The following is a 26,200-nucleotide window of genomic DNA, read 5'->3' on the forward strand; positions in this document are numbered from 1 at the left end:
TTATTTAAGTTGCAAGGCAAATATATTGTTTAATCTATTATGTGTGTATAGGAAAATAAATTGGATGTAATTATATTAATGGTTTTATTTTGGCATATTTCGATTTAAAATAATTTTGCATAATTTATAATTGTAGATAATAAATCTTTAATTTTATATTATTATTGGCCAAGTTAGACTTGCGTGATTTATAATAATTTGAGAATATTAAACTTATGTATTACTTACAATATTTTTCATGGATTTGATATTTTAAAACATATCACTTTCAATATGGTTGTGAGGTCTTTATTATTTTGCCTTTTCTATGGGTCATGCATAGTGGGACAAGACCCAAGTCAAGTATATATGAAATCTTGAATTTTCCATTGTAGAAGATTAATTTGATTTTCTTATAAGCCAAGAAAAAATAAAAAATAAAAAACAAGACTAATCAAGTCTATTTTTTTATGCTTAAGAGATAAGAAGACTTAGAAAATGTTTTCTATGGGTGATGCACAATGGGACAAATCAAGGCTATATCAAATTTTGAATTTTTGAATATAGAAAATTAACTTGGTTTTCTTAGAAGCCAAAAAAGGGAAAAAGAAAAGGAAAACAAGATTTATCAAGTCTAATTTTTAGTGCTTGAGAGATCAGAAGACAGAAAAAATGGGATTCAATCAAATGACCCTAATTATTGAAGGTGAATTTCATTGTAACTCCTTTTAACATTTTCTTTGAGAGATTATTTGTGATTGTGTTAAACCTTTAATTTTGTAAGACTTATAATTAACATATTGAGTGGTTTTCTAAGTGGTAAATCATTTATCATCTGTTCTACATCATTTATGAAAAAAACTAGTAAATGTTTTTATTATTTTCTAAGTGGGCAACAACTTTCCATTAATTTACCTATGTAAGTGACGTAAAAGAAATTTTGCCTACCCTAGTAACTATCCTATATGAATAAAGTTTCACTGAAATTTCATATGAGTATCTATTTACAAGATTTTAGCATCTTGTGATTGGAATAATAGTTTTTGAAAATTCTAAGTTTTGAGTATTAGATGAGAAGATTTTCAATTCTTGTTTTTATTTTTGCTATTCTTCATTTAATATGATGTAAAACACATAAATGATTATAAAAAGTTTGGCAAAACAAGATTCAAAAGTAGAATCTATCCTTAAACCTTAAATATTATTTTTTAAGACTATTTTTCACCATTTTTATAAACCGAAAAACTAATAATAATCTTTTCTCTTCAATAGCACTCATTTTACATTGTCAGATAAAACTAATGAGCTAATCTATAAGCATATTTTTAATCAAGCATATAATTGTTAATATACATTTTTCTATTTTAATATTTATGAAAAAAAATTGTTATTTAATATGTAAAAGAACTTAAATTAAAAAAATCATTTTCTTAAGGTTTTTCTATAAACATGTCACATTCTAAACACAACCCTTGGAGTTAGAGGAGTATTTAAGTTTAAAATAGTACTTGATTTGGAATATATTTGTTTACTGAGAAAATTTGAAAAATATAGCTATATGCAAAGGAGAAATAAGGGAATCAAAATTCATTTTAGGCCAGCTTTGGTCAATTATTTTCTAGTACAACTTATTTTGAATCAGTTTTCATTTATTATTTTTTGGTACTTACTAGGTCTATTTTGAGTTTCAAATTATTTAAAAAAATTATTATACTCACTAACAAATTGAACACAAGTCTTACTTCATTCGAAGTCCATTTATCTAGTGAGCAAATTTATAAAATTATAGTTATATGCATAGAAGAAACAAGAGTTATTTTAAACTAAAGTCTATGAATTTTTTGTGGTGATTGAGTTGCTTTTTGAGTCCCAAATTCTTTCTTGACAGTAATAAACTTTTAAAAAAAATCCAAAGCAGGTAAGTATGGCTTGATTTGAAGTCTATTTATCTAGTAAAAAAGAAAAAGAAAATTATAGTCTTGCACAGAAACAATAGAATAGAGTCATTATATACCAATTTTGTCTATAAATTTATGTATTGAGTCATTACGTGAGTTTGAAATTATTTTTAAAAATTATTAGATTCAATAAAGGATTGAAGCATTAGGTCTAACTAGATTTAAATTTTATTTTCCTAGAAAAAAAATTCATAAAAATATAGTCAAGTGTAATGAAGAAACTAGAAAAGTTATTCATAATAAATTTTGGTTCATGAATTTTTTTAATATTAATTGGATTAGATTTGAGTTTGATGATTGTTTAGTATTAATTGGATTGATTTTGAGTTTCAAATTATTTTTAAAAATGAATAAATCCTATATATTAATATTAATTGAGTTGGAATCTATTTGCTTAGTAAAAAAATTTTAGATAAGTAAAAGAAAATAAAAAATTATGTGTAATTAAGAGAAATATCATATTTGATGATTTTTTGGTGTTTATCAGTGAAGAGAAAATGAAAAAAGAAAGAGATTTTGTTTACTCAATTTGTTTTTATGATTTTTTTAAATTATTTTTTATTTCTTTATGTTTTCTTTTGCTTTTAAAAACAAGTGGAACTAATTTTTATTTGTTTTTTTAGAAATTATTCTCTATTTAACTTTGGTTTTAAAAATTGTTTTCAAATAAAAAGGCCAAATAATGCTATAAATTTCTAAATTACACCACCAAACAATCTTATAGATTTAATAGTATTTTTGTATGCTAAATTACCTAAGCTCTTGACTTATTCCTAATAACTTGATTTACATTTTTTGTTTCTTCCAATTACGATTTTTTAGCGTCTAGAATGAATACAATTTTTTTAATTCATAAATGAATTTTCATGTTTATCTTAATCTTACTGACCTTGACTTAGAGCCAAGTTATGGCCTTTCTATCCACACTTTTTTTTTTTTCTTTTTTGTCCAAGTCAAGTTCTTCAATCAAAACACTTGGTTTCTATGGTGACGTAAGGACTGAGGTCATTTTCCACTCAATTAGAATTTAATATGATACAACTCATATAATACTAAAAACAAAGAAAAGTGAGGCTATCATTGTCATTACTTTAAACCACCTTCTATATATTTTTGTTGAATTGAAAAAGCAAGGGAAATGAGAAAGAAGTTTGAGGTAAGGTTCAACTCGATTAATATTGATAAATTATTGATAATATGATCTTCTATATAATCCTTCTAACTCTTTTATAGGTGATTTCAGTTCTTGACAATCAAAGTAAGGTTGATCTATGAGATGATTATAATTGTTTTTTTTTAGTATATATTTACATATGCTATTAGTAGATCTTTTAAGACTGGTGATGTTTGTTAAATGTGTTGTTTAAAATAAGTTTTTCATGTTGATGCAATTGTCTTTTATATTTTGTCAATTTTTTCATTTTTATGTTGGAAATAAAATTTGAATTCAATTCGAGAAAATGCTGACTAACATGTTATCGAGTGTCTTGATGCATTTGTCTTCTTTTTATTCGTATATGGGAAACAAAATTTTTCTTCAATTCATGAAAGGAGATATAACATGTTGCAATTAAATTTTTACAGGTGTTCATAGTTGGTGAATTGCATAATAAATGGAGAGGATTTCAATTCTGGGTTTCCTTTTAGCTCTTCTCTATTTAATGGTGAGAGGAACAATTGCTTATAAGGATGAAACTCATTTGACAGATTGCCTAGAATCCGATCGAGAAGCCCTTATTGACTTAAAAAGCGATCTCAAATATTCCAAAAATCGATTTTCATCATGGAAAGGAAGTAATTGTTGTCAATGGAAAGGGATTAGTTGTGAAAATAGTACCAGAAGTGTTATTTCCGTAGATCTTCATAATCCATACTCTCCTTTGTATGAATTTGAGAGAAGGAGCTCAATGAACTTGAGTGGGGAGATTAGTTCTTCATTGTTAAAGCTCAAGTCCTTGAAACATTTAGACTTGAGTTTCAACACATTTGAAAGCATCCCAATTCCGGAATTCTTTGGATCTTTGAAGAATTTACAATATCTAAACATATCAAATGCGGGGTTTAGTGGTGTAATCCCTCCAAATTTGGGAAACCTCTCAAGGTTGCAGTATCTTGATCTTTCTTCTCAATATGGGAATGGTCTATCTACTGATAATTTTGAGTGGATGATGGGTCTTATTTCCTTGAAGCATCTCAAGATGAACCATGTCGACCTTTCATTTGTTAGATCAAATTGGGTGGATGTATTAAACAAGCTTCCATTTTTAACTGAGTTGCATCTATCTGATTGTGGCCTCTCGGGTTCAGTTTCTCTAGCCTCAGTAGTTAATTTTACTATGCTTTCTGTTATATCCATGAGTTGGAACTACCTTGATTCAACAATTTTGGAATTGCTTGTAAATATCAGCAGCCTTACATTCATTGATCTAAGCGACAACAGCTTAAACAGTATTCCTCTTGGTCTCAACCAGCTACCTAATCTGCAATACTTGAACCTGTATGGCAATGGAAATCTTACTGGCAATTGCTCTCAACAATTGAGGGAAGGTTGGAAAAAGATAGAGGTCCTCATTTTGGCTTCAAATAACTTTCATGGTAAACTTCAAATAACTTTCACTGCTCTTCCTTCAATTTATTGCTTATGACTTTATAATTGGTATATATTATTATACTATTTGTTAATAGATGAATTTTTTTTTCTTTTCTTTTCTTTTTTTGTTCTTGGTGATTGCAGGTAGCATTCCTGACTCCATTGGAAGCTTCTGCAACCTAAAATATTTGGACTTAGGCCATAATAACTTGACAGGAAGTTTACCTCAATTTCTGGAAGGAATGGAAAACTGCAGCTCTAAAAGTTATTTGCCTTACTTGACTAATTTGATCCTGCCCAACAATCAATTAGTTGGCAAATTAGCAGAATGGTTGGGACTGCTTGAAAATCTCGTGGAACTAGACCTGTCATATAACAAGTTTGAAGGCCTTATCCCTGCTTCTTTAGGGGCATTGTCAAATCTTGAGAGCCTCAAACTAAACAATAACAGCCTTCAAGGTCCCATCCCTGCAACTTTAGGGTCATTGCAACACTTGTCAGATATGTGGCTTGGAACTAACCAACTGAATGGGACTCTCCCAGATAGTTTTGGACAGCTTTCTGAATTACTTTACCTGGAAGTTTCTTTCAATAGTTTGACAGGGATTCTCTCTGCAGAGCATTTCTCAAAGCTAAGTAAGTTGAAACATCTGTACATGCAGTCCAATTCAGGTTTCAATTTGAATGTAAATTCCAGTTGGATCCCCCCTTTCCAGATCTGGGACCTTGCTTTTGGTTCATGCAGTTTAGGTCCTTCTTTTCCAGCTTGGCTTCAGTCCCAAAAGGAGCTTGTGTCTCTTGATTTCTCAAACACTAGCATTTCAAGTCCCATACCAAACTGGTTTTGGAATCTTTCTTCTAATTTAGATTTCTTAAATCTTTCTCTCAATCACTTGCATGGCCAGTTACCAAATCCATTAAATGTTTATCAATATGCATTGATTGATTTCAGCTCCAACCTCTTTGAAGGACCTATTCCTCTTCCAACCAAAACTATTGACTCACTAGATTTCTCCAACAATAATTTTTCGGGTCCCATCCCACCGAGCATAGGTGAATCCATTCCAGGCTTGAGGGTCCTTTCTCTTTCGGGTAATCAAATAACAGGAGTCATCCCAGCTTCTATAGGAGATATAAGTGGTTTTGATATCATTCATCTTTCATGGAATAGTTTGACAGGAAGCATTCCCTCAACCATAATCAATTGCCCTGCCTTAAGAGTTCTAGATCTTGGAAACAATGACTTGTCCGGGAGAATTCCAGAACAGTTGGGTCAGTTAAAGTGGCTTCAATCTCTTCACATGGAAAACAACAAGCTCTCAGGAGAGCTGCCCTCATCTTTCCAAAATTTGTCTAGTTTGGAAACTCTTGATCTCAGTTACAACAGATTGTCAGGTAACATTCCAACATGGATTGGAGCTGCTTTTATGGGTCTTAAAATCCTTAACTTGAGGTCGAATGGGTTCTCTGGCAGTCTTCCTTCTGAGCTTTCATATCTACGTTCATTGCATGTCCTGGACCTCGCACAAAATAATTTGACTGGCAGCATTCCACCTACATTGGGTGGCCTCAAAGCAATGACTCAAGAGAAACATATAAACCAATTTGTGTTATATGGGACCTTTCAAGGCAGACGGTATGGAGGGCAATATTATGAAGAAAGCTTGGTTGTGAACATGAAAGGACAACGTCTAGAATATACCAGAACTCTTTCCCTTGTTACCAGTATAGACCTGTCTGGCAATAATTTAAGTGGAGAGTTTCCAGAGGCAATAACAGAATTATTTGGTTTGGTGGCTCTCAACCTGTCACGGAACCACATTACTGGCCAAATTCCTGAAAGCATTTCAAGGTTGAAGGAATTGTTATCTCTTGATCTATCAAGCAATAAGCTCTTCGGCACAATTCCTTCTAGCATGGCTTCATTATCTTTTTTGGGTTCTTTGAATCTATCAAACAACAACTTCTCTGGTAAGATTCCTTTTACAGGACAGATGACAACTTTTGATGAACTTGCCTTTGATGGAAACCCAGGTCTTTGCGGAGCTCCTCTTGTTGAAAAATGCCAAGATGAGGATTCTGATAAAGAGCACAGCACTGGTACCGATGAAAATGACAATCATTTCATTGATCGGTGGTTTTATTTGAGCGTCGGATTAGGGTTTGCAGCAGGTATTTTGGTTCCTTATTTTGTTTTAGTAAGCAGGAAATCTTGGTGTGATGCTTACTGGAATATTGTGGATGAAATCATTGATAAGACATTCTGGTTGAGAAGAAGAAGAAGAAGAAGAGCAGCAACCTATACCAGAAGTCAGGGAAGACGACAATAAATTTTACTTGTAAAGCTATATATGCATACACTTTGAAAGTAAATTTTACTTGGATGCCAACTTTAGTCATTTTCCATGCATGAAAAGTCTGCAAATCCAGTTCGTTTTCTTATCTCTAAGAATTTCAATTCTTCTTAACCCAAGTAACAAGCAATGAGAAAAATAGAAAGAAACACTTTAGTGTGCTCCACCATCTAAACCCTTTAACTTCTTGATGCATGATTTCCACACCTTTTGGGGGAGGTAGGTACAATTATGTCTTCCGTGAATGATGCTATGAATGTGGAAAATTTTCTCATACTAATAAAATTTCTACCTCCTTGATGGGAAAAGTTTATAGGTTTATGAAAATTCTACAACATTATTGGCAACTTGGTCCTCTTTAATCTAGAAAAAAAGACTATTTGATAGTGATTGAACAACTCCTTCACCATGTGCAAAGTGCAATATCGTTTTGACCTGATATGTGCCAAGAAAGACTGAATTGGAGGATATAAAATAATTTATAAATATTTTTTTTCCTTTTTATTTAAAAATGATCATACTGATAAAATTTTTAAATTTACAATATCAAAATTAACTCTCTGATTATTGTAGGTGAAATGAAAATTAGTTCTGAAAAAAAGTTGTGGGAATCATTATTACTAAATAGGAATAAATTTAATAAAAATTTAAATTTACATGATTTCTTGTCAATGATTTTTTTTAATATACATCTGATTTCATTTTATTCTCCTACAAAAATATTATTTTCATTTTCAATAAGATTTAAATTAAATTTAATTAATTAATATGGTATAAATTGAATTTAAAATGTTTTTACAAAATTAAAACAAAAAATAAAAAATAAAAAACAATTTATCCAAACAAGTCTTTCTGTTTTTTTTTTTCTTTTAAAAAGTCATTTTATAAAAATAACTTGTCAAATATCCTTATTTTCATAAAACATTAAAAAACTATTTTTGGTTCTTTAACTTAAAACAATTTCTAAAAACAAGCATAAGAAATCATGGTCAAACAAGAAATTAAAAAATAAATAAATAAAGTATTTATTTGACTTGTATTAAAAATGAATATTAAAATTATTTTTTTTGTAATAATTTTTATTTCACTAGAATAAAAAAATTGTTTCATAATTAAAAAAAATATTTATCTTTAACTCATATATAATTGTAAATTTAATTTTTATTTTTTTTAATAAGACTTAACTTGAATTTGATTTCATATCATTATAAATTAAATTTATAAAATTTTTATAAAATAAAAGTAAGGTATTATTTTTAAAAACAATACAAATTCTTTTATCTAAACAAGTTTTTTTGTTTTTTGTTTTTTGTTTTTAAAAAACTATTTTTTAAAATATCTTATCAAACACTCTTATTTTAAAAACAAAATTTAAAAAACCTCATAAGAAAATCAAATATGATTAAAATTAATTTGAGATTTATATATTTTAAAATTATTTAATCCTTATATAATAAAAATAAAATAAGTGAGATGAGTCTAAAAAATTATTTAAAAATAATTTATTGATTTTAAATCGATATCTTTTCATTTTCCTTTACTTTTTCTTTTCTTCTACTTTTCTTCTTTATTTTATTTTTCTTATATTTCCCTCAAATTTTTAGAGAATCAAGTATAGCCTAATTATTCTAGCAATAACGTGAATTCAAAAGCAATGTTAAGAGACTTTAATTTCAAGAAATAGAAGAAAGAAAGTGATTTTAATATCTGAAAGTTGATTTTTATCATGCAAGTGTAAGTAGGTATATTTTATTAAAATGGATGAAATAATTCTCATTTTATAAATCCAATGGTCCACATTTGTTCAGCTTAAAAAATGCCCAGTTTTGAGAAAATATCCTATATTTTTTCTTTTGAAAATAAAATAATTGCCAAAATATTAAAGGATATTTATATTTAAAAAAAAGTTACTTTCCAAGTTCAAATATAACATGGGTTAAATTTATAAGTTTAGGATCATTTCATCTATTTTAATTAATTAATATTTTCAATAATGATAAATCTAACGAAAAAAACTTAACTAATAATTATATAAAACTTTAAATTTTTAATTTCTTTTTTTTTTTTTTTCATTTGGGAATTTTTAAATTTTTTTTGTTTTAATAAAAAGTTGAAGCTAAAGAAATGGATAACTTTGGTGCAATGAAGGCTTCATTAAGCGTGACATAAATTTATGTCTTAAGTTGAAAAGAAGGCTTCACCAAAAAGTTATAATATCCTAATTTTTACACTATATTGTTCTTATGTCTTAAGCACTTTTTAACAAAGCTATTCAAACATATCCAAAGTTGATTTTCTAATAAGCCAAAAGCTTATTTGGCTCACTAAGAGTTTAAGTTTTACGGTTATATGGTAATTTTGTTAACCCATACCAGAAGTCATGGAAGACGACAATAAATCCAGTTCTTTTTCTTATCTCTAAGAATTTCAATTCTTCTTAACCCAAGTAACAAGCAATGAGAAAAATAGAAAGAAACACTTTAACTTCTTGATGCATGATTTCCACACCTTTGGGGGGAGGTAGGTACAATTATGTCTTCCGTGAATGATGCTATGAATGTGGAAAATTTTCTCATACTAATGAAATTTCTACCTCCTTGATGGAAAAAGTTTATAAGTTTATGAAAATTCTACAAAATTATTGGCAACTTGTCCTCTTTAATCTAGAAAAAGGTCTATTTGATAGTGATTGAACAACTCCTTCACCATGTGTAAAGTTCAATATCATTTTGACCTGATATGTGCCAAGAAAGATTGAATTGGAGATATAAAAAAATTTATAAATTTTTTTTCCTTTTTATTTAAAAATGACCAGATAAAATTTTTAAATTTACAATATCAAAATTAATTCTCAAATTATTGTAGGTGAAATGAAAATTAGTTCTGAAAAAAAGTTGTGGGAATCATTATTACTGAATAGGAATAAATTTAATAAAAATTTAAATTTAGTCAATGATTTTTTTGAATATACATCTGATTTCATTTTATTCTCCCACGAAAATATTTTTTCATTTTCAATAAGATTTCAATTAAATTTAATTAATTAATATGATATAAATTAAATTTAATATGTTTTTACAAAATCAAAACAAAAAAAATAAATAAATAAAACAATTAATTTATCCAAACAAGTCTTTTTATTTTTATTTTTTTTTAAAGTCCTCTTATAAAAATAACTTATCAACTATCCTTATTTTTATTTTTTGGTTCTTTAACTTAAAAACAATTTCTAAAAACAATAAATTAAAAAAATAAAAATAAAATAAAGTACTTATTTGGGTTGTATTAAAAATGAATATTAATTTTTTTTTTCTTATAGTAATTTTTGTTTTACTAGAATAAATAAATTGTTTCATAATTAAAAAAAAATATTTATCTTTAACTCATACATAATTTTAGATTTAATTTTTTTTTAATAAGACTTAACTTAAATTTGATTTCATATTATTATAAATTAAATTTATAAAATAAAAGTAAAATATTGTTTTTAAAAACAATACAATTCTTTCATCTAAATAAGTTTTTTTTTTTAAAAAAAAAAAAACTACTTTTTAAAATATCTTGTCAAACACTCTTATTTTTTAAAATAAAAAAAAAAACTATTTTGTAATCTCTATTTTAAAAATAAATTTTTAAAAACATTGTTTGAAATTTATATATTTTTAAGTTAGTTAATCTTTATATAATAGGGAAAAAATTAAATGAGTTTGAAAAATATTTAAAAATAATTTATTGATTTTAAATTGATATCTTTTTATTTTTTTTCACTTTTTCTTTTATTCTACTTTCTTTCTTTATTTTTTTTTTCTTTATATTTTCCTTAAATTTTTCGAGAACCAAATATAGCATAAGTATTCTAGCAATAATGTGAATTTAAAACCAAAGTTAAGAGTACCATGGATTCTTAACAAAAAGATCCACAAAGAAACAACAGTGAGAAAGTGACTTTAATTCCAAGAAATAGAAGAAAGAAACTGGCTTTAAACTTGACATTTTTTTCAGCTTAAAAAATATTCAATTTTGACAAAAATATCCTACCTTTTTTTCCTTGTAAAAATAATCTAATCATCTAAATGTTGAAGGACATTCATATATATATACACACAAACATTAGCTTCCAAATTCAAACATAAGATGGGTTAAATACACAAATTTAGAATCACTTCATTCATTTTAATGAATTAATCTTTTCAAAAACGATAAATCTAACGAAAAAACTTAAATAATAATTATTTAAAAATTAAAATATCTTCTTTTTTTATTTGATTTTGGATTTTTTTTTTTGTTTTAATAAAAAGTCGAAGCTAAAGAAATGGATAACTTTGATGTAATGAAAGTTTCATTAAGCATGACATAAATTTATGTCCTAGTTAGAAACGAGGCTTCGCCAAAAAGTTATATTACCCTAATTTTTATATCATATTATTTTTATGTCTTAAGCTCCTTTTGATAAAACTATTCAAACACATGCGAGGAGGGCCTCTCTCTCTCTCATTCACCACCCCGGGGGTTCTTAGGGGGGAAAAGAGATTTAAGTTGCTGAGCTGAACACCTTCCGAATGTTGGAAAGTTGCGTTCAGCTTGCCTTCCTTATCTTTCTCTTTTCCTTAGTTCCCTAACAACCTGTAATACCCCACACCCAAAAATCGGGTAAAATCATAATTTAAAAATTAATTAATTTAATAAGGATAGAAAAGTCTTTTGCTTTTAAAAGCTTTAGGTATAAATTATATTTTCTCAATCTTCTCCATTTAGAAAACCATTTTATATGAAAATCAGAAAGATTGGAAGGTATAGTGTTGAAGATTCGGAGGTTTAGGGTTTAAAGATTAATTTTTTAGGTAATATTTTAATCATCGAATTAGTATTTTATATTTGTTAATTAAATTTGAATAATTTAGAGATCTCAACTTAGATTAGGGTTTATTTATTTAGGTTTTTTTAAATTAAAAGATTGGAAATGGTGTGTATATATATATATATATATATATATATAGGCGAAATAATGGAATTCTGATTAAGTGATAGTTGGATGATGAGAATAATAATAATAATAATAATAGTTTTTTTTACTAGATTTAATTTAATTTAAGTATAAAAAGAAATAAATAGTTAGTATAAAATTAAAATTAAGAAGGAATATGAAATTTATAAAAATTTGAAAATTTATTAAAATAATTTATTATTGTTTAGGAAGTTAAAAATAATATTATCTCTAATAATATTAACATAAGAAATTAATTAGAATTATTGAAAACTATATAAAATATTGTTCAAATTTATATCTTTAGATAAATAATCAATAATAAATGTTGTGTATGATATTATGTTAAGTGACGAGTAAATTCTTCAAGCTAAATTTTTTAAGATCTTGAGTGTTTCTTCAAGGTAAGAGAAATTAATGTAGATTTTGTAAAATGAATTAATTTTATTTTTATATTATATTTTAAAATGTGTAAAAATATTATTTTTATTTATATGCATGGATCAAATATATGTTTTGTAGGAAAAATATGTTGAACATTTTCTTTGTTTATGAAAAATGAAAATTGTGAATATATAATATTTTGTTTTGTAAGTTTAAATTAATGAAATGAAGTGTTTGACTCTGATTTCTATGACCTTAATCAAATGGATTATAATTGTTACATATTTTGGTCTAATCAATAGGTTATAATAATTGATATTATATAACCCTAATGAATAGGTTATAATAGTTGAGTTTATGACTTTAATCAACAGATTATAATTATTGACATTTGATTTTATTCACCTTAAATGAAACAAATTTGAAACCAGTCATTCATTTGTGAAGTCCCCCTAATTAAGCATAATTTGTTATTTGATAACTAGAGTAAAGATATTTTGAATGTATTTGATTTGATTTCGATGAGAAATTTTTTTGGAATGAATATGAGAAAGTTTTGTTGAAAAGTTTGATTGTATTAACATTTTGAACTTAAAAGTTTTTTATGAAAATAATTATATGTTATATCTCCATTTTGTGATTATAACTTAAAATATTTTATCAATGAAATTGCATTGATATTCCTTATTAAGCTTTAAACTCATACCACTTCATTAATAATTTTTTAGGTACTCTCAGTTTGGGCGATGAATGATGGCTAGATTGGGGATTTTTTTTTATTTGTTAGGATTTAAGTACAACTTTATTTTGCACAGTATTTAGATGTTAAAATTTAATTCTCATTTGAATTATTTAAGTTTGGAGTTATTTGGACAATAACACTTTGGTTGATGTATTAGTTTTTAAAGTTAAGAATTGATGATTATAAAATTTATTTATTTTATTACTCTAAATAGAAATTTGGTAATTGGTAATTGGTAATTTCTAATTACAAGATAAATGTTTATATTGTTTCCACTTTGAATCTTTAGGTTTAAGGTGTAAAATGATTGTCATGCCCCTAAAATGGGTTTTGGGGTGTGACACAACCCCCTAATAGTTTCATATTTGAACTACCACCTGGGTATAGTGTCGTCGTCGGTCGATTGGCGTGCTTCTCTCTCAATTTTTTAACTTGATCTGCGGATCGTTGTCCTTGCAGTTAAACCTCCGGGGGTCAGGAGTCACCACTTTTCGTCTCAGTGAGAGATCGGCGCCAATGTGGGCTAAATTGTTCTGTTAGTTGAATCTAACAATTCCTCTTTGATTCCGACTAAAAACTTAGGTGATGTTTGTTTTTTTACTTAATTCTAAATAGAACCTTAATACTTAATAGTATTAAATATTAGGTTGTTTGTTTTTGTAGTATTTTATTTCTATTAAGTATTAAAAAGTAAAAAAAACCATTGTGTTATTTTTTCTATTTAGAAAAAGCCACATATTTTGACTTTTTCTATTTAGTAAAAAGTTTATAATAAGTCATGAAAAAATAAAAAAACAAACAACCTAAATTCTAAAACTAAATGGTTTTCAGTAAAAAGCCAAAAAACCAAACACCACCTTAAAAGGGAGTCTTCTATTTCACTCTCTCAACTAAGTTGTCTCTACAGGGACCATATCAGCCAAAAGCTTCTTTGGCTCACTAAGAGTTTAAGTTTTATGTTTATATGGTAATTTTGTTAAAAAGAAAAAAAAAACTTATACTTAAAAAAAAAAGAAATAAAAAGAAATAAAAAGTTGGTATTAAGGTATGAGAACATTGCTATATGTGAAATGTATGAATTAATAAATTATTTTTATATAATATCAATGTTATCTTTTAAAAAGTAAATGGGAAAGATAATTAAACATATAAACATAAGTAATTAAGTCATTACCACAAAGGATTTGTAGAAAAAGAAAGTAAAAATATATTTAGAAATGAAATATAACAATAATATAGTTTTTCATAAAAAAAAAAAAAAGGGGGCCGGGGTTGATTAATGCAGTTCTTGGACACCAAAAAAAAAAATAAAAAAATCCCACCAATAGTAGACAAAATAAAAACATCGCGAGTGACATAAAAGTTGAAACCATTGTCAATGACCTTTGAAGCAAAGTGTCTAGCCCATCATCATGATCGTGAGTTTAAACAACAAAACACTAGAAAAAAATATATATACTTTAGTAAAAATCATATTTTAAAATACATATATATTAGTATTTTAATAAAACTATAAATTATATTTTTTCTATAAAAATAAATAATAAAATTATTTTATACAGTCAAACTACAATAGGTGAACAAATAACAAAAGGGAAAGCACAAACACCCACTTCAAATTAATTCCCTTGGCTTTTCACAACCAAAACTACAAGACTCCACAATCCATCCATATTAAATTCAAAACAAAAACACTCACATTCATCAATATTAATTCTTGATCATTATTAACAAATACAAAAGACAAACGCCCACCTCAAAATTTTTTCTGAGTTGTCATACCCGTATATATTACTATGATTTTATGGTGTTGTAATGACTAATTAGGAAAAAAAAATCAGCGGGTGGTAAGGGTGAGCGGACGAGAACAGATGGCGCAGAAGTATTTGGTCTTGGTTTTGCGGGAGACAGGGATACAGCAGACATGCAAATTGCAGTCAAGAAGCGTTGCAACAACAGGGCCTCCACAGCATGGGCACACAGCTCCGGCTCCCTCTCTTTTTATCACCTTCTTTCTCATATCAAACACTTGGAATATGCTCATCTTTGTCTTCTTCTTCTTCCTTTATTTCCACCACTGATACTTAATTCCTTGGTGTCTCTACTGCTGGTCGAGGAATGTATATATCTATATATATATATATATATATATATGGGAAGTTGCAAGACATCTGTAAGGATGTTTTCCAGGAAAATTCCAGAGGAAAATGGCTGGCAACTGGCAAGTTCCTTGTCGATGGATTATAGGCCAACAGCTTTTTGGTGGGGCCCTCCAAAGTCGGTGTATTGAAATGTTAAAAAATAAAATCAACACCCTTTTCAAGTATTATTTGTAAAAATATTGTAAAATTATTTTATTTTTAAAAATATAAATTATTGCAAATATTTTTATTATTATTATGAAATTGATATATTAAAAATAATACTGAAATGTTAAAAAAAAAATAAAATCAACACCCCTTTTCAAGTATTATTTTAAAAAAATATTGTAAAATTATTTTATTTTTAAAAATATAAATTTTCAGATTTTCATCCCCGAGTTTGTAACGCGTGGATGACTCACGCCTGCATAGATTAATTATTACATCCAACAAACTATTAATTATTGCAAATTCTAACGTGCCCTTTTTTTCCATCCTACTTTGCAACTAGGATTTGACCATTTGGATTAGGATTTTGAATTTGAATTAGGCAATCAACCCACTGTTTTCCCACGTGAAATATGATCTTTCACACGGAAAATAATAGAATTTATGGAATGATACTTCCTCTAATGTACATTTTCTTATTATTTATTTTTATTATATTATATTTATATTAATTTTTTAGAAAAAATTAATTTAATATACCTATTAATTATATTTTAGCATTTATCAAAATTTCATAAAAAAATTAGTTTGACAATATTTATTTTTTTGGAATTGACATCCCAAATGTTATAAACAACTTACTATAGCGAGGAAAGAGGAAGAGGAAAAGGGTAATATTGTCTTTTCATATTTATTTTTTATCTTTATTTAAAAAATAGAAATAAAAGAGGTAAATATATATAAAAAGAGCAATTGTTGATATGTTTAAAATTTCTCAAAATTAAGATTTGGTGGATGAAAGATTCCTAGGAAAATAGTGGGTTTTACGGTATATTTCCTTCACATTAATTATGCTATATGTAGTTCTAAGAAATTTTAAAAGGAAAAACTATATTTAAAATACTATTTTTTTTATGTTTTAATCAAATATAACTAAAATTAATTAAAAAATTTGTCCACTTTCAAGCCGTTTAATTTTTTTTAAAAATGCATTTTTACATATTCAAAAAACAAATAATTACAAAATAATTTTTTTAAAAAAGTAATTCAAATTTTATGTACTCATTAATAAAAATTAGTATTTAAGATAATCAAAAGTAGTACTTATTTTGTAATTTCTTTTTTATATAAGTGTATAAATATACGTTCTTCTCTTAATCTTTAAATATAACGTTTGATCGGTGTGAAACTTAAATTATTTTTAAATAATTTATATTTTATAATTATTTTTATATAACGGAACACACATTCTTCTCGTTAGTGTTTTACTTCTTTTTTTTTTAGTCAATAATTTTTTCCTTACTCGTGTTATCCAAGCATAGAAACAACAATTTTTTAATATTTTTTTTCTTTTACTCATTCTATGGAAATAAAAAGAAGTCTTAAAGGTGAGAAAGTGGAATTTAACATTTCCTTTCTTTCCAAGTTTTCCATATTCTCCTTTAAAAAATTTTCCACTCTCCGAAACTTTTCAGAAAGTAGACATTACTTCCACTCGGCGTGGTCTTCTCATTGGGACCGGGTCAAACACTTCATTGACCAAACAATTATTCAAAAAGGATTCATTAAGCCTGAACACATATCTCTAAGTCTTCCTAGAAAGTTCATTCCTACCAAAGTTTCTTCAACTTCTAAATTGCCATACAAGATCCTCGAAACTCGTCTCGGGTTTCAAAATTTTTATGAACTTTCAAATTATTTTATTTTTATATAGAAAAGATAAAAATTAATGAAATGAATTTAAAAAAAAAACAACTAAAAATAATTTATTAATTTTATATACATTTATTCTCTGTTTTTTTCTTTTATTTGTTTCTTTTTATTTTGTTTTTGTTCCGATTACCCTCAAAATTTTCAAGAAGTAAAGATAAGTATAAGATTTAAAAATGTGGTATGTTTCTTCAAAGTGTTAAGAATGTGTATATTATGTTTAGCTCTTGAAAATAAAATTAAGAGGAAAAAAAGAGGAAAAATTATAATTTTTTTCTTGTTTCATTATTTATGAAAAAATTGAGAAAAAAATAAATTAATAAGAAATGTATTTTTTTCTCCAAACTTTCTTTTTGGTTATGTTTGTTTTCCAAAAAGTACTAAGGGCAAAAATTGGTAAGAAAAATAATTTATCTATATTTGATTATACTACGAAAAAAATCAAAGAAAATAAAATATAATTAAAATTACTTACCGACTTATGTACTTTTAAATTATTTAATCTTTATATTGAAAATTTAAAATAAGTTAAATGAGTTTGAAGTGGTATATAGAAATAATTTAGGGTTTATTACACTTTACCCTCCTAACTTATAATGTGTCTTGCACATTACTGCTTCGAGTTTAAAATCAAACAATATACCCTCAAAGCTTTATAATTGCATATAATGTGCATTTTTGGAGTGACGATGTTATATTTTTGGATGGAAGACATAAGTGCTCCCCTCGTAACCTATTTAAGTGATGGAAAAAGGGTAATTTTGCAACCAAAACAAAACCCCTCTAGCTTGTTCCTCTTTCTCGTCGTTCATTCTCCTCTTCTTGCCATTCCTCTTCCTGAATCTCCAAATTACAGTTAAAGCCCTAAAATCTCATGCAAGTATTGAAGAGCTAACATTGAAGAGAAGACATGAAGTTCAACAAAATGTTTTTTGTCTGGTAATTTCTTCAGTGGCTAGAAAAATATTGGCAAAGAGGGTTAGGGTTTCGGAAAATTTGAAGAAAAATTGGGGAAATGTTTTTTTAAAACTCGACAAAGAAGATACATGAAAATTTTGATATAATGCTTTAATTTGTTGTTTTAGAATATGGTTTCGTTTTGATGTTTCAAAAAAGTTGGGGAAAATGTGGGAGAAGTTTTGGGAAACTTATCTACAGTTTGTTATGACATTTTTTTTTCTTTGATTCTATTAGTCATCTTTGTTTTTCATTTATTGCTTCTACAATCTATTACAATTTTGATCTCTCGATTTCATATGGATTTGTGTTTGTTTTGACAAAAAATGTTTTTTGACATACATTCTAGGGATTTTTTTTTTTTTTTTTTAAGGGCCCCAGTTTCTTTTGGTTAAATTTATTTTTATTTTCTAAATTTTTCTTTTTTTCTATTTTTTTCTTTACATTTTTCTTCAAATTTTCCATAAATCAAACATATTCTTAGTATTTTGCTATATTTTTTTTCTAATTTTTTAATAATTTTTTCTTTTCTTAATATTGTATAGCTCTTGCAGGAAAATACATAAGTTTAGACTTTCCTTCTTACTTCTCTCTCTCTCTCTCTCTCTCTCTCTTTTTAATCTTTTGGTCTCCATTCTTTCCTAAACTTTTCAGAAACTAAAGATAACATTCACCGGATGTGGTTTTCTCATTGGCACCGGGTCAAACACTTCATTGACCAAAGAATTATTCAACAAAAGATTCATCAACCCTGAAGACCCGATCTCTAATTAGTTTTCCTGGAAAATTAATTCCTACCCAAATTTCTGTGACCCCTAAATTACCAAGCAAAATCCCCAAAAGTTGTCTTTGGGTTTCAAAAATTTCCGAAGGTTTTCTCCACAACCCTTCCTATGAACATACAACGCAGAAACAATGGCTATAAGCAATTTTTAGGATGTAGCATCATAGCTAGGTTGACTACGTTGCAACTCCAAGAGGCCCCCAGTATCAGATTTCCCGTTGAATGTCTACTAATTCATTATAAATAAATAAATAAAAGAAACAAGCCACCTTAGTGGTTTTAGTATATGATGATAGTATATAAATAGTGATAATATATAAAGAAACCGTAGAATCTTTTTAGGTGATGTAAAAAGGTTACTACTATAATATTGAAAGGTATTTTTTCAAGTAGGTATCAAAAGGACGTTGTGTACGTATATATTTAAATCTTATTCGCTTGTATTCTTATTATTTGATCTCATTTGTTTATATCATTATTTAATAGTCTAAATTTCACCACACATTCAATGATCAAGAAGGAAATTTCGATATTCAATGGGTACTAATTCAATAACTTAATTAGTACTTTGAAGATATGATTTTGTGTGTAGATTATCATTGAACTCAACAATCAAGCAACATATTGCTAGGGGCAAGTGCATCCCTAATTATGATTATTATTATTATTATGATTATTATTATTATTATTATTGTTTTTAAATGACATTAAGGGGAAAGACCTCCTTGATTAGCCCTAACTTATATGATAAGTCGGAACCCAACCCAACACTTATAAACTCAACTATCCAATGTAGTTACTCAAAAGTTATAGGTATGAACAAGATTTTGGACTTCAATATCTACATGTTGAATGTTAGGATCAAGTTTTTGGATCTCCTTTCTTGTTTGTCAAAACTTGATTCCCTATAATTGTGACCTAGGTTGTGTCATGAAGACTAAATTCAACTTGGGGATGTCATTCAATGTAGGGGATTGCCTACATTACCAAAGTGTACAAGAGGTAGTGTCATGTCCCATTGTTTAAACCTCAATTTCAATTGTTTGTACTTTTGTATCTTGGTCGTATTTTTTTGTATTTTCATTGAATGACCCAAATCATATTATACACATTCGACAATATCAATTTGGAGTTCAATAGGTATTACTTCGATACCTTTGCATTTTCATTAATATAAACATCTCATTATTTATGAGTGTTCCTACCATGCATGGTTAGGCATTATATATCTTATTGATTAGATATGTATACTACTTCCACCACCAAACCACACAAAGAATTTCTCCCAAAGAATTTGTATACTAAGAAAAAAAATATATTTTGGAATTATGTCATATGGATTGAAATATAAAAAGATTGATTGATAGTTTTGCATATATTTTCAAATGAGTTCATAAAAACACACTTCTCCCAAAAAGGGAGTAAGCCCCGTGATAGCCCCAATTTCATTGTTAATGAACCTTGCAAAATGCTCTCATGAAAATTTGATAAGAGTATGTACATTTCTCAAAGTCATAGTTAGGATTATTATGCATATTAAAAAATAATAGAAAAATTTGTGAAAAAGAAGTGAGGACATGTTTGACAATAATATTTTTTTTTTTAATTCCATTTTGAGAACAATTCTTTAATTCTTAATTATTTTTAAAAACATAATTCTATTTAGAAATTCAAAAATAAAATTTATTTATTTATTTATTTTTTTCATCGAGGTAATATATACTCATATATAATAGAAAAATTCTCAAGATATATTATATATTTTTAATTGTTTCTCAAAACATTCTTAAAATACCTCAAATCCACTTTCCAATAAAATAATGTCTTGATCTTCCTCATCAATCTTAATCTCTACATTTAGTTCTTGGGTGACATATTTATTAGATTTATTTATATGATCCCCATTAATCATTTCATCTTTAACTTAAATAGTTGTTTCTTGAAATATAACCTATTTATAATAGATTTTGATTTATAATTTTTTTTCTAACTCCTCTCATAAATTAGAAGGATACTCCTCATTTAAAATATTATACTTTATTTCAAAAGCCAGACTTATACGAATAATACTTACTACTTTTGCTTCTAATTTTTCCCATTAGATTTTGACTTATAAATTTTTTCTAACTTCTCTCATAAATTAGAAGGATACTCATTTAAAATATTATGCTTTATTTCAAAAGCTAGACTTATACAAACAATACTTACTACTTTTGCTTCTAATTTTTCCCATTAGATTTTGACTTATAAATTTTTTCTAACTTCTCTCATAAATTAGAAGGATACTCCTCATTTAAAATATTATACTTTATTTCAAAAGATAGACTTATAGAACCATACTTACTACTTTTGCTTCTAATTCTTCCCATTCTTCATCTATCATGCTCTCTAATTTCTTGTCTTGTAATGCTTTGAAAAGTTCTTATTGCACTAAAATATATTTGATAGCCCTCTACTAGATACTAAAATTATTATTTCCATTAAAAGGCTCAATATCATATTTTATCCCTAACATCATATTTAAAGAAATTTTCCCACGATCTTTACTCCACAGCCCTAGTACCACTTGTTCTCACAATAAAAACTTTGATACAACTTGCTGACAAAACAAAAGTTTATATACCATTTGTTGAGTATGCAAAAGCTTTGATATCACTTGTTGCGAAAAATCACAATATCCAAAACACAACAAGAAAAATAAATTACAACACCCAAATGCCACGTGAAAAATATAAAAGAAAAGAGAAGACAAAATATTTATGTGGCTAAGTGTAATCACCTACATCCATGGGAAAGGGAGGTTGAATTTATTATAAACATTAAGAAAGCACACTCCAAAATTTCTCAACCTTTCTCTACCTAAAACCTAATACATCTTTTACCTATCTTTCTTCACTCTTTCCTCCTCCTTCTGTCTCTATAAATCTATTATAAAATCACATATGTATGGGGTTCTATGAATTAACCTTGAACCAACAATTTTCTAATTTTAGTCGAACTTAAAAAACAAATATTATAAATATTGACTTGCCTAAAAATAAAAACTAAATAATTTGAGTTCAATCTCAACATTAATAACTTAATTTTTCATATTAATGACTCTATATCCATGAATTGATTTTTATAATAGATATTTTATAATTATATTATAATATAAATATTTAACAAATAAATTTATTATTTGAGTTTGATAAAGATATATATTAGTTATAATTAAAGGGTAAAACATTAAGAAAAACTAATGAGAGTAAATACATTGATTTAATTTTTTTAAAATTAAGTTAGTTTTACAAAACAACCTTAATACCCGAATAAAAAAATAATTTAATAGTAACTTTTAAGTCAATGAATAAAAAATAATTTTTTATTATTTTTTATTCATCATCCATATTAATAAAATAAATGAAAGAGTTATATGATTAAGATCTAGCAATGATGGAATTTATATTCTCTTACTAAATCACATGAAATTTTACCCAACTTCATATATCTAATATAATGTATAAAAAAATATGACAACATCATTTTTTCTCATGAGGTGGACTGTTTAATATTCCTTCTACCGCTAATCTAATGATATTTATTGAACAACTAATGAATTAATTATTTTATACACTCTACATAACTATCACTCTTTAAATAAATTTATAACGAAAGTAGTTTATCTAAATAAAAAATGCTTCGATAAAATAGTGTAGACCCATTTTTTAAACCAAAGTTTTTTTTTATTTCTTTTTTCTTCTTTCTTCTCTCTTTATTTTTTTTTACCTCCCGAGAGGAGTTTGCAACACCTTGGACGAGTGGGGACCGGCTTCCATTAAGCTTCATGCATGAGATGCGTAGCCTTGGACATGACCACCTCGCCATGGTGGTGGTTGAAGCTTCAGAGGATGACAGCTGGAGTAGGGGAGCAGGTAGCGGCTTACGTGAGAAGGAAGAAATAGAGGAGGAAAATTGGATATAGCTTGAGAAAGGAGAGGAGAGCTGTCCACGGGCAGAGAAAAAGGGGTTGCAGTGCGCTGTCCATAGGTGACCTATTATGGAGATGGAGAGCTGAAAATAGAGGGCGAGTACCTGAGAGAGAAAAATAGAGAGCTTGAGAAGACTTGCTCAGGTTTGATTCTGCTTTACCATAATATGTTCTCCTTCCCTTTTGTTATTTCTTTTTTGTGGATTGTTTGTTAAGCATGAACATTAGGTAATGTGTTTGTATGTATTGGTTTCCTGAGCCATTCATAGGTGTGCTGTTGTTGGTTTATTTATTTATTTTACTTTGGATTTTAGCTCGAGAATAATTTGATTTCAACTATTTTATACATTGGAGATCATATTTATGTTCCTATTGTCAAATCTGATCTGAGTCTTCTTCCCCCAGCGTTCATCAGCATGTGAATGACTCCTGCATGGTTACATTTGCAAAGCCTCTACCAAAGCCCCTCTATCAGACCCAAATCCCAAGCTAAACACTCTTCAGTTTTACCCAACCCAGCTCCATATTTTTCCGCCCGACACTACCAGGTTTTATCCCCTTCTCCCTTTTCCTCTTCCTCCATGTCTTCGTCACGACACCATCTCACCCATGCTAGGAAGCTCCGTCATGTGCGGGATAGTCACTTTGACGCACATGTGAGATTGCGATGTTTAGCGTAGCCCAAGGATCTGTTGTCGTTGCCCTCCTCGTCTTCCGGTTTTGAGCAGTGATGTTTCTGGGATCCCATTGAAAGCCTTAGGAAGAGCATAATTTGGCACGAGGAGAAAGGATTTTACTGTTAGTGCAAAGTTTGGAAAGGCGAGGAAGCATGATTATCCACGGTCGGCTGATCTAGATCCCAGTATTAAAGGAGACGTCCTTACCCGTCTCTCATATTTCAAGCCTTTGATAGAGAAACTGAAGTAGGTTACTTTGGATTTTGAGAAACCTCTCCTGAACCCACAGAAGAAGATTGTAGATGTATAAAGAATGGCAAACAAAATTGGTTTTGGCTTCAGTGATCATATTATCTCATTGGAGAATAGGCATTAGTAGGCTCTCAAAGGTCTATATACACATTTGACTCCTATACAACGTGTGGGTATTGCATGACACCTTAATAGGACAACTTTTCTCAATCACGTGTTTAATATTACTAATGAGTTTATGGAGATTCAGTTATTTCACTATGCAGAGTGATATCAAGTTGTGGCAGTTTGCATGGCTACCTACAATGGCGAAGAAAAATTGTTAGTGGATGAGTTGCATTATGTAATGGCAAACCTAGGAGAGAAGCAAACTGGTGAAGAAGTTGATGAGATGATGGAAAGGCTGTGACGTGATGATTTCTTTGACTTTAATACAAAAAATAAAAAATAAAAATGGGTCCAGAGGGATGTTAGAAGATATTATGACCTAGGCTGCAGAAGCTAGTGTATTATAAAGGGAAACTTGTGTTTTAAGGCCCTTATTTATAAAATATATGATATTCAAACCCCAAGTTTATGAAATATGGAAAACAATCATTAATGGGCAAAATCATATGAGAATTGTTCACTTTGTGCTGAGTCAATTTTATCTGCCTAAATTACCCCCGATGCCTGTTGCATCAGCAACCAAATAGCCTCCACATTAGACTTAAATATAAAAAAAAATTGTGAAACTTGTCAATTGCATAAAAAACCATCCGACCTGACAAATAATTGGAAAAAAAAAAACCAATTGTTTGTTTGATCTGGAAAAAATTCTCAAATTTGATAGTCCTTCATCCCTAATTTGCCTCTCCCAAATCCGAACATTTGGCTGTCCATTTCTCTCTTTCTCTTTTTAGCCAAAAAAAACTTGAGCCGAAACTAGAATCGACATCTAAATTTCTTCTCAAAAACTCCCGTAGCCCTAAATCTGCATTTTAGTTTGTTAGCAACCAAATCTGAGATTTTTCCTAAGCCGGAATCTCAAAAACTTGCCATTTCAAAAGGTCATTTGAAATATGAATCGGCCAAAACCTTCATGTCCAACAAACCGAACTGATACCCATATTCCTGGATTCTCAGACTTCTCTGTTTGTCTCTTAACATCCTGATTAGTCGAATCTATTTGTCTCTTAATGTCCTAAGTAGCCGAAGTTGATGCCCACTTCCCAATACCTTGAAGTAAACCGAACGGGAGGCATATCTTCTTGTTGCATCATCAAAGTTGGAATTTTGTTAAGGTTTCTCGAAACGGAACTGTAGTTTTCCCTTTTGTGCGTGTTTTTTGATTAATCAATCATAGATGAGTTTTCATTTATAGGTTTGTTTGGATGGTGCAAGCATCTTAGGGTTTCAAGTGTTTTATTTTTGGGTTTCTTGTATTTTGCTTCATTTTTAGTAGAATGAAATGTATGATAAATTTGTTTGGGTTAAAGATATGCTTGTATTTAGAGAAAAAAATATTATTTATTTATTTATTTTTTTGCTTTCAGGGAATTGTGTTGTCATGATATTTTTTGGGAAATTGGTTCATCTGTATTACTGCTAGTCAATGGAAATTTTCTTTTAATTTTAATGGTATATATGAGAATATATTTGAGTAGAAATGAAAAGGTAGTTTAAGTAGATTTGCCTTTTTAAGTTTATGTAATGGTAGGTTTATAACTACTTTATGAATAAATGTTGTTTAACTACTTTTTGGATTTGTGTTTTTAGGTTTATGTAATGGTAGCTTTATAAATGTTTTGAGGTGAATAAATTTTTTAAATTAAAACAGTTTTTTGAAGTCCTTTATCTTTTCTCATAAAACAAACATTGAATAAGGTTGTACATCTTGGGTATAGAGGAAGGGTTAAGCATGCAATTAGAATGATATAAATTTGGTTTTGCTTACAGTTGTTATTATTGTAAGGAGTTGTCTTAATTAGTAGTTATTGTGAACTAGAAGCTGAACAGTTTTGTTGAGAATCATTTGAGCTTGGTTTATTTGCTCGTATCCATATGAGCTTGTTTTTATGCATGTTGTTTTACCAGAATTTTAAGTTCAGCTTTGTGCTTAATGGTTTGTTGTATCTTGCTGTTACTTTTGTCAATCGTTGAGATTTATAGATGTTTATGAGAACTAGCTTGTTCATTATGGCAATAAGGAATGGTAAATATTGAAATGGGTCCCAAAAGTAATCTTCTAATTTTAATGTTTCTGTTATTTACATCAATGTAAGTTTGTCTGAAGTAACGCTTATTGAATGTATATAACCTAACTTTTTAGAATGTTATGGCTACAAATTACATCCTTTTAATGAAGTTGTGTTTTGAACAAACAATTTGAATCTTTACTTTGAATTGTTTTTCTAACTTTTCCAATCTATTATTTGAAGGACCATTAAATCTATAATAGGTTCTTTCCTATAGTAAATTTGATTTGGAATGTGAGAGTGATTGATTGTACAAATCCTGTTGTTGACAACTAGAATGTTGACTGTTTAATTTCATAATAACATGATAATT

At 27.9% G+C, this 26,200-nt stretch overlaps 1 protein-coding gene across 1 annotated transcript; it reads left to right on the plus strand.

Annotated features, from left to right (window-relative positions):
* The first annotated feature begins 3,484 nt into the window (after positions 1-3,484).
* Positions 3,485-6,976, plus strand: LOC117921672 (receptor-like protein EIX2). Its single transcript, XM_034839621.1, has 2 exons — positions 3,485-4,532; positions 4,672-6,976. The coding sequence occupies exons 1-2, from the start codon at positions 3,551-3,553 to the stop codon at positions 6,855-6,857; spliced, it is 3,168 nt and encodes a 1,055-aa protein (XP_034695512.1). The 5' UTR covers positions 3,485-3,550; the 3' UTR covers positions 6,858-6,976.
* The last annotated feature ends 19,224 nt before the right edge of the window (positions 6,977-26,200 follow it).

The sequence above is a fragment of the Vitis riparia genome, chromosome 9 (assembly GCF_004353265.1).
Source record: "Vitis riparia cultivar Riparia Gloire de Montpellier isolate 1030 chromosome 9, EGFV_Vit.rip_1.0, whole genome shotgun sequence".
NCBI lineage: Eukaryota > Viridiplantae > Streptophyta > Magnoliopsida > Vitales > Vitaceae > Vitis > Vitis riparia.

Bases quoted from the DNA above. Each gene is read 5' to 3' on its own strand.
- LOC117921672 (XM_034839621.1), top strand. From the start codon at position 3,551: ATGGAGAGGATTTCAATTCTGGGTTTCCTTTTAGCTCTTCTCTATTTA. The intron at 4,533-4,671 runs GTAAACTTCAAA...TGGTGATTGCAG, and splicing joins GGCTTCAAATAACTTTCATG to GTAGCATTCCTGACTCCATT.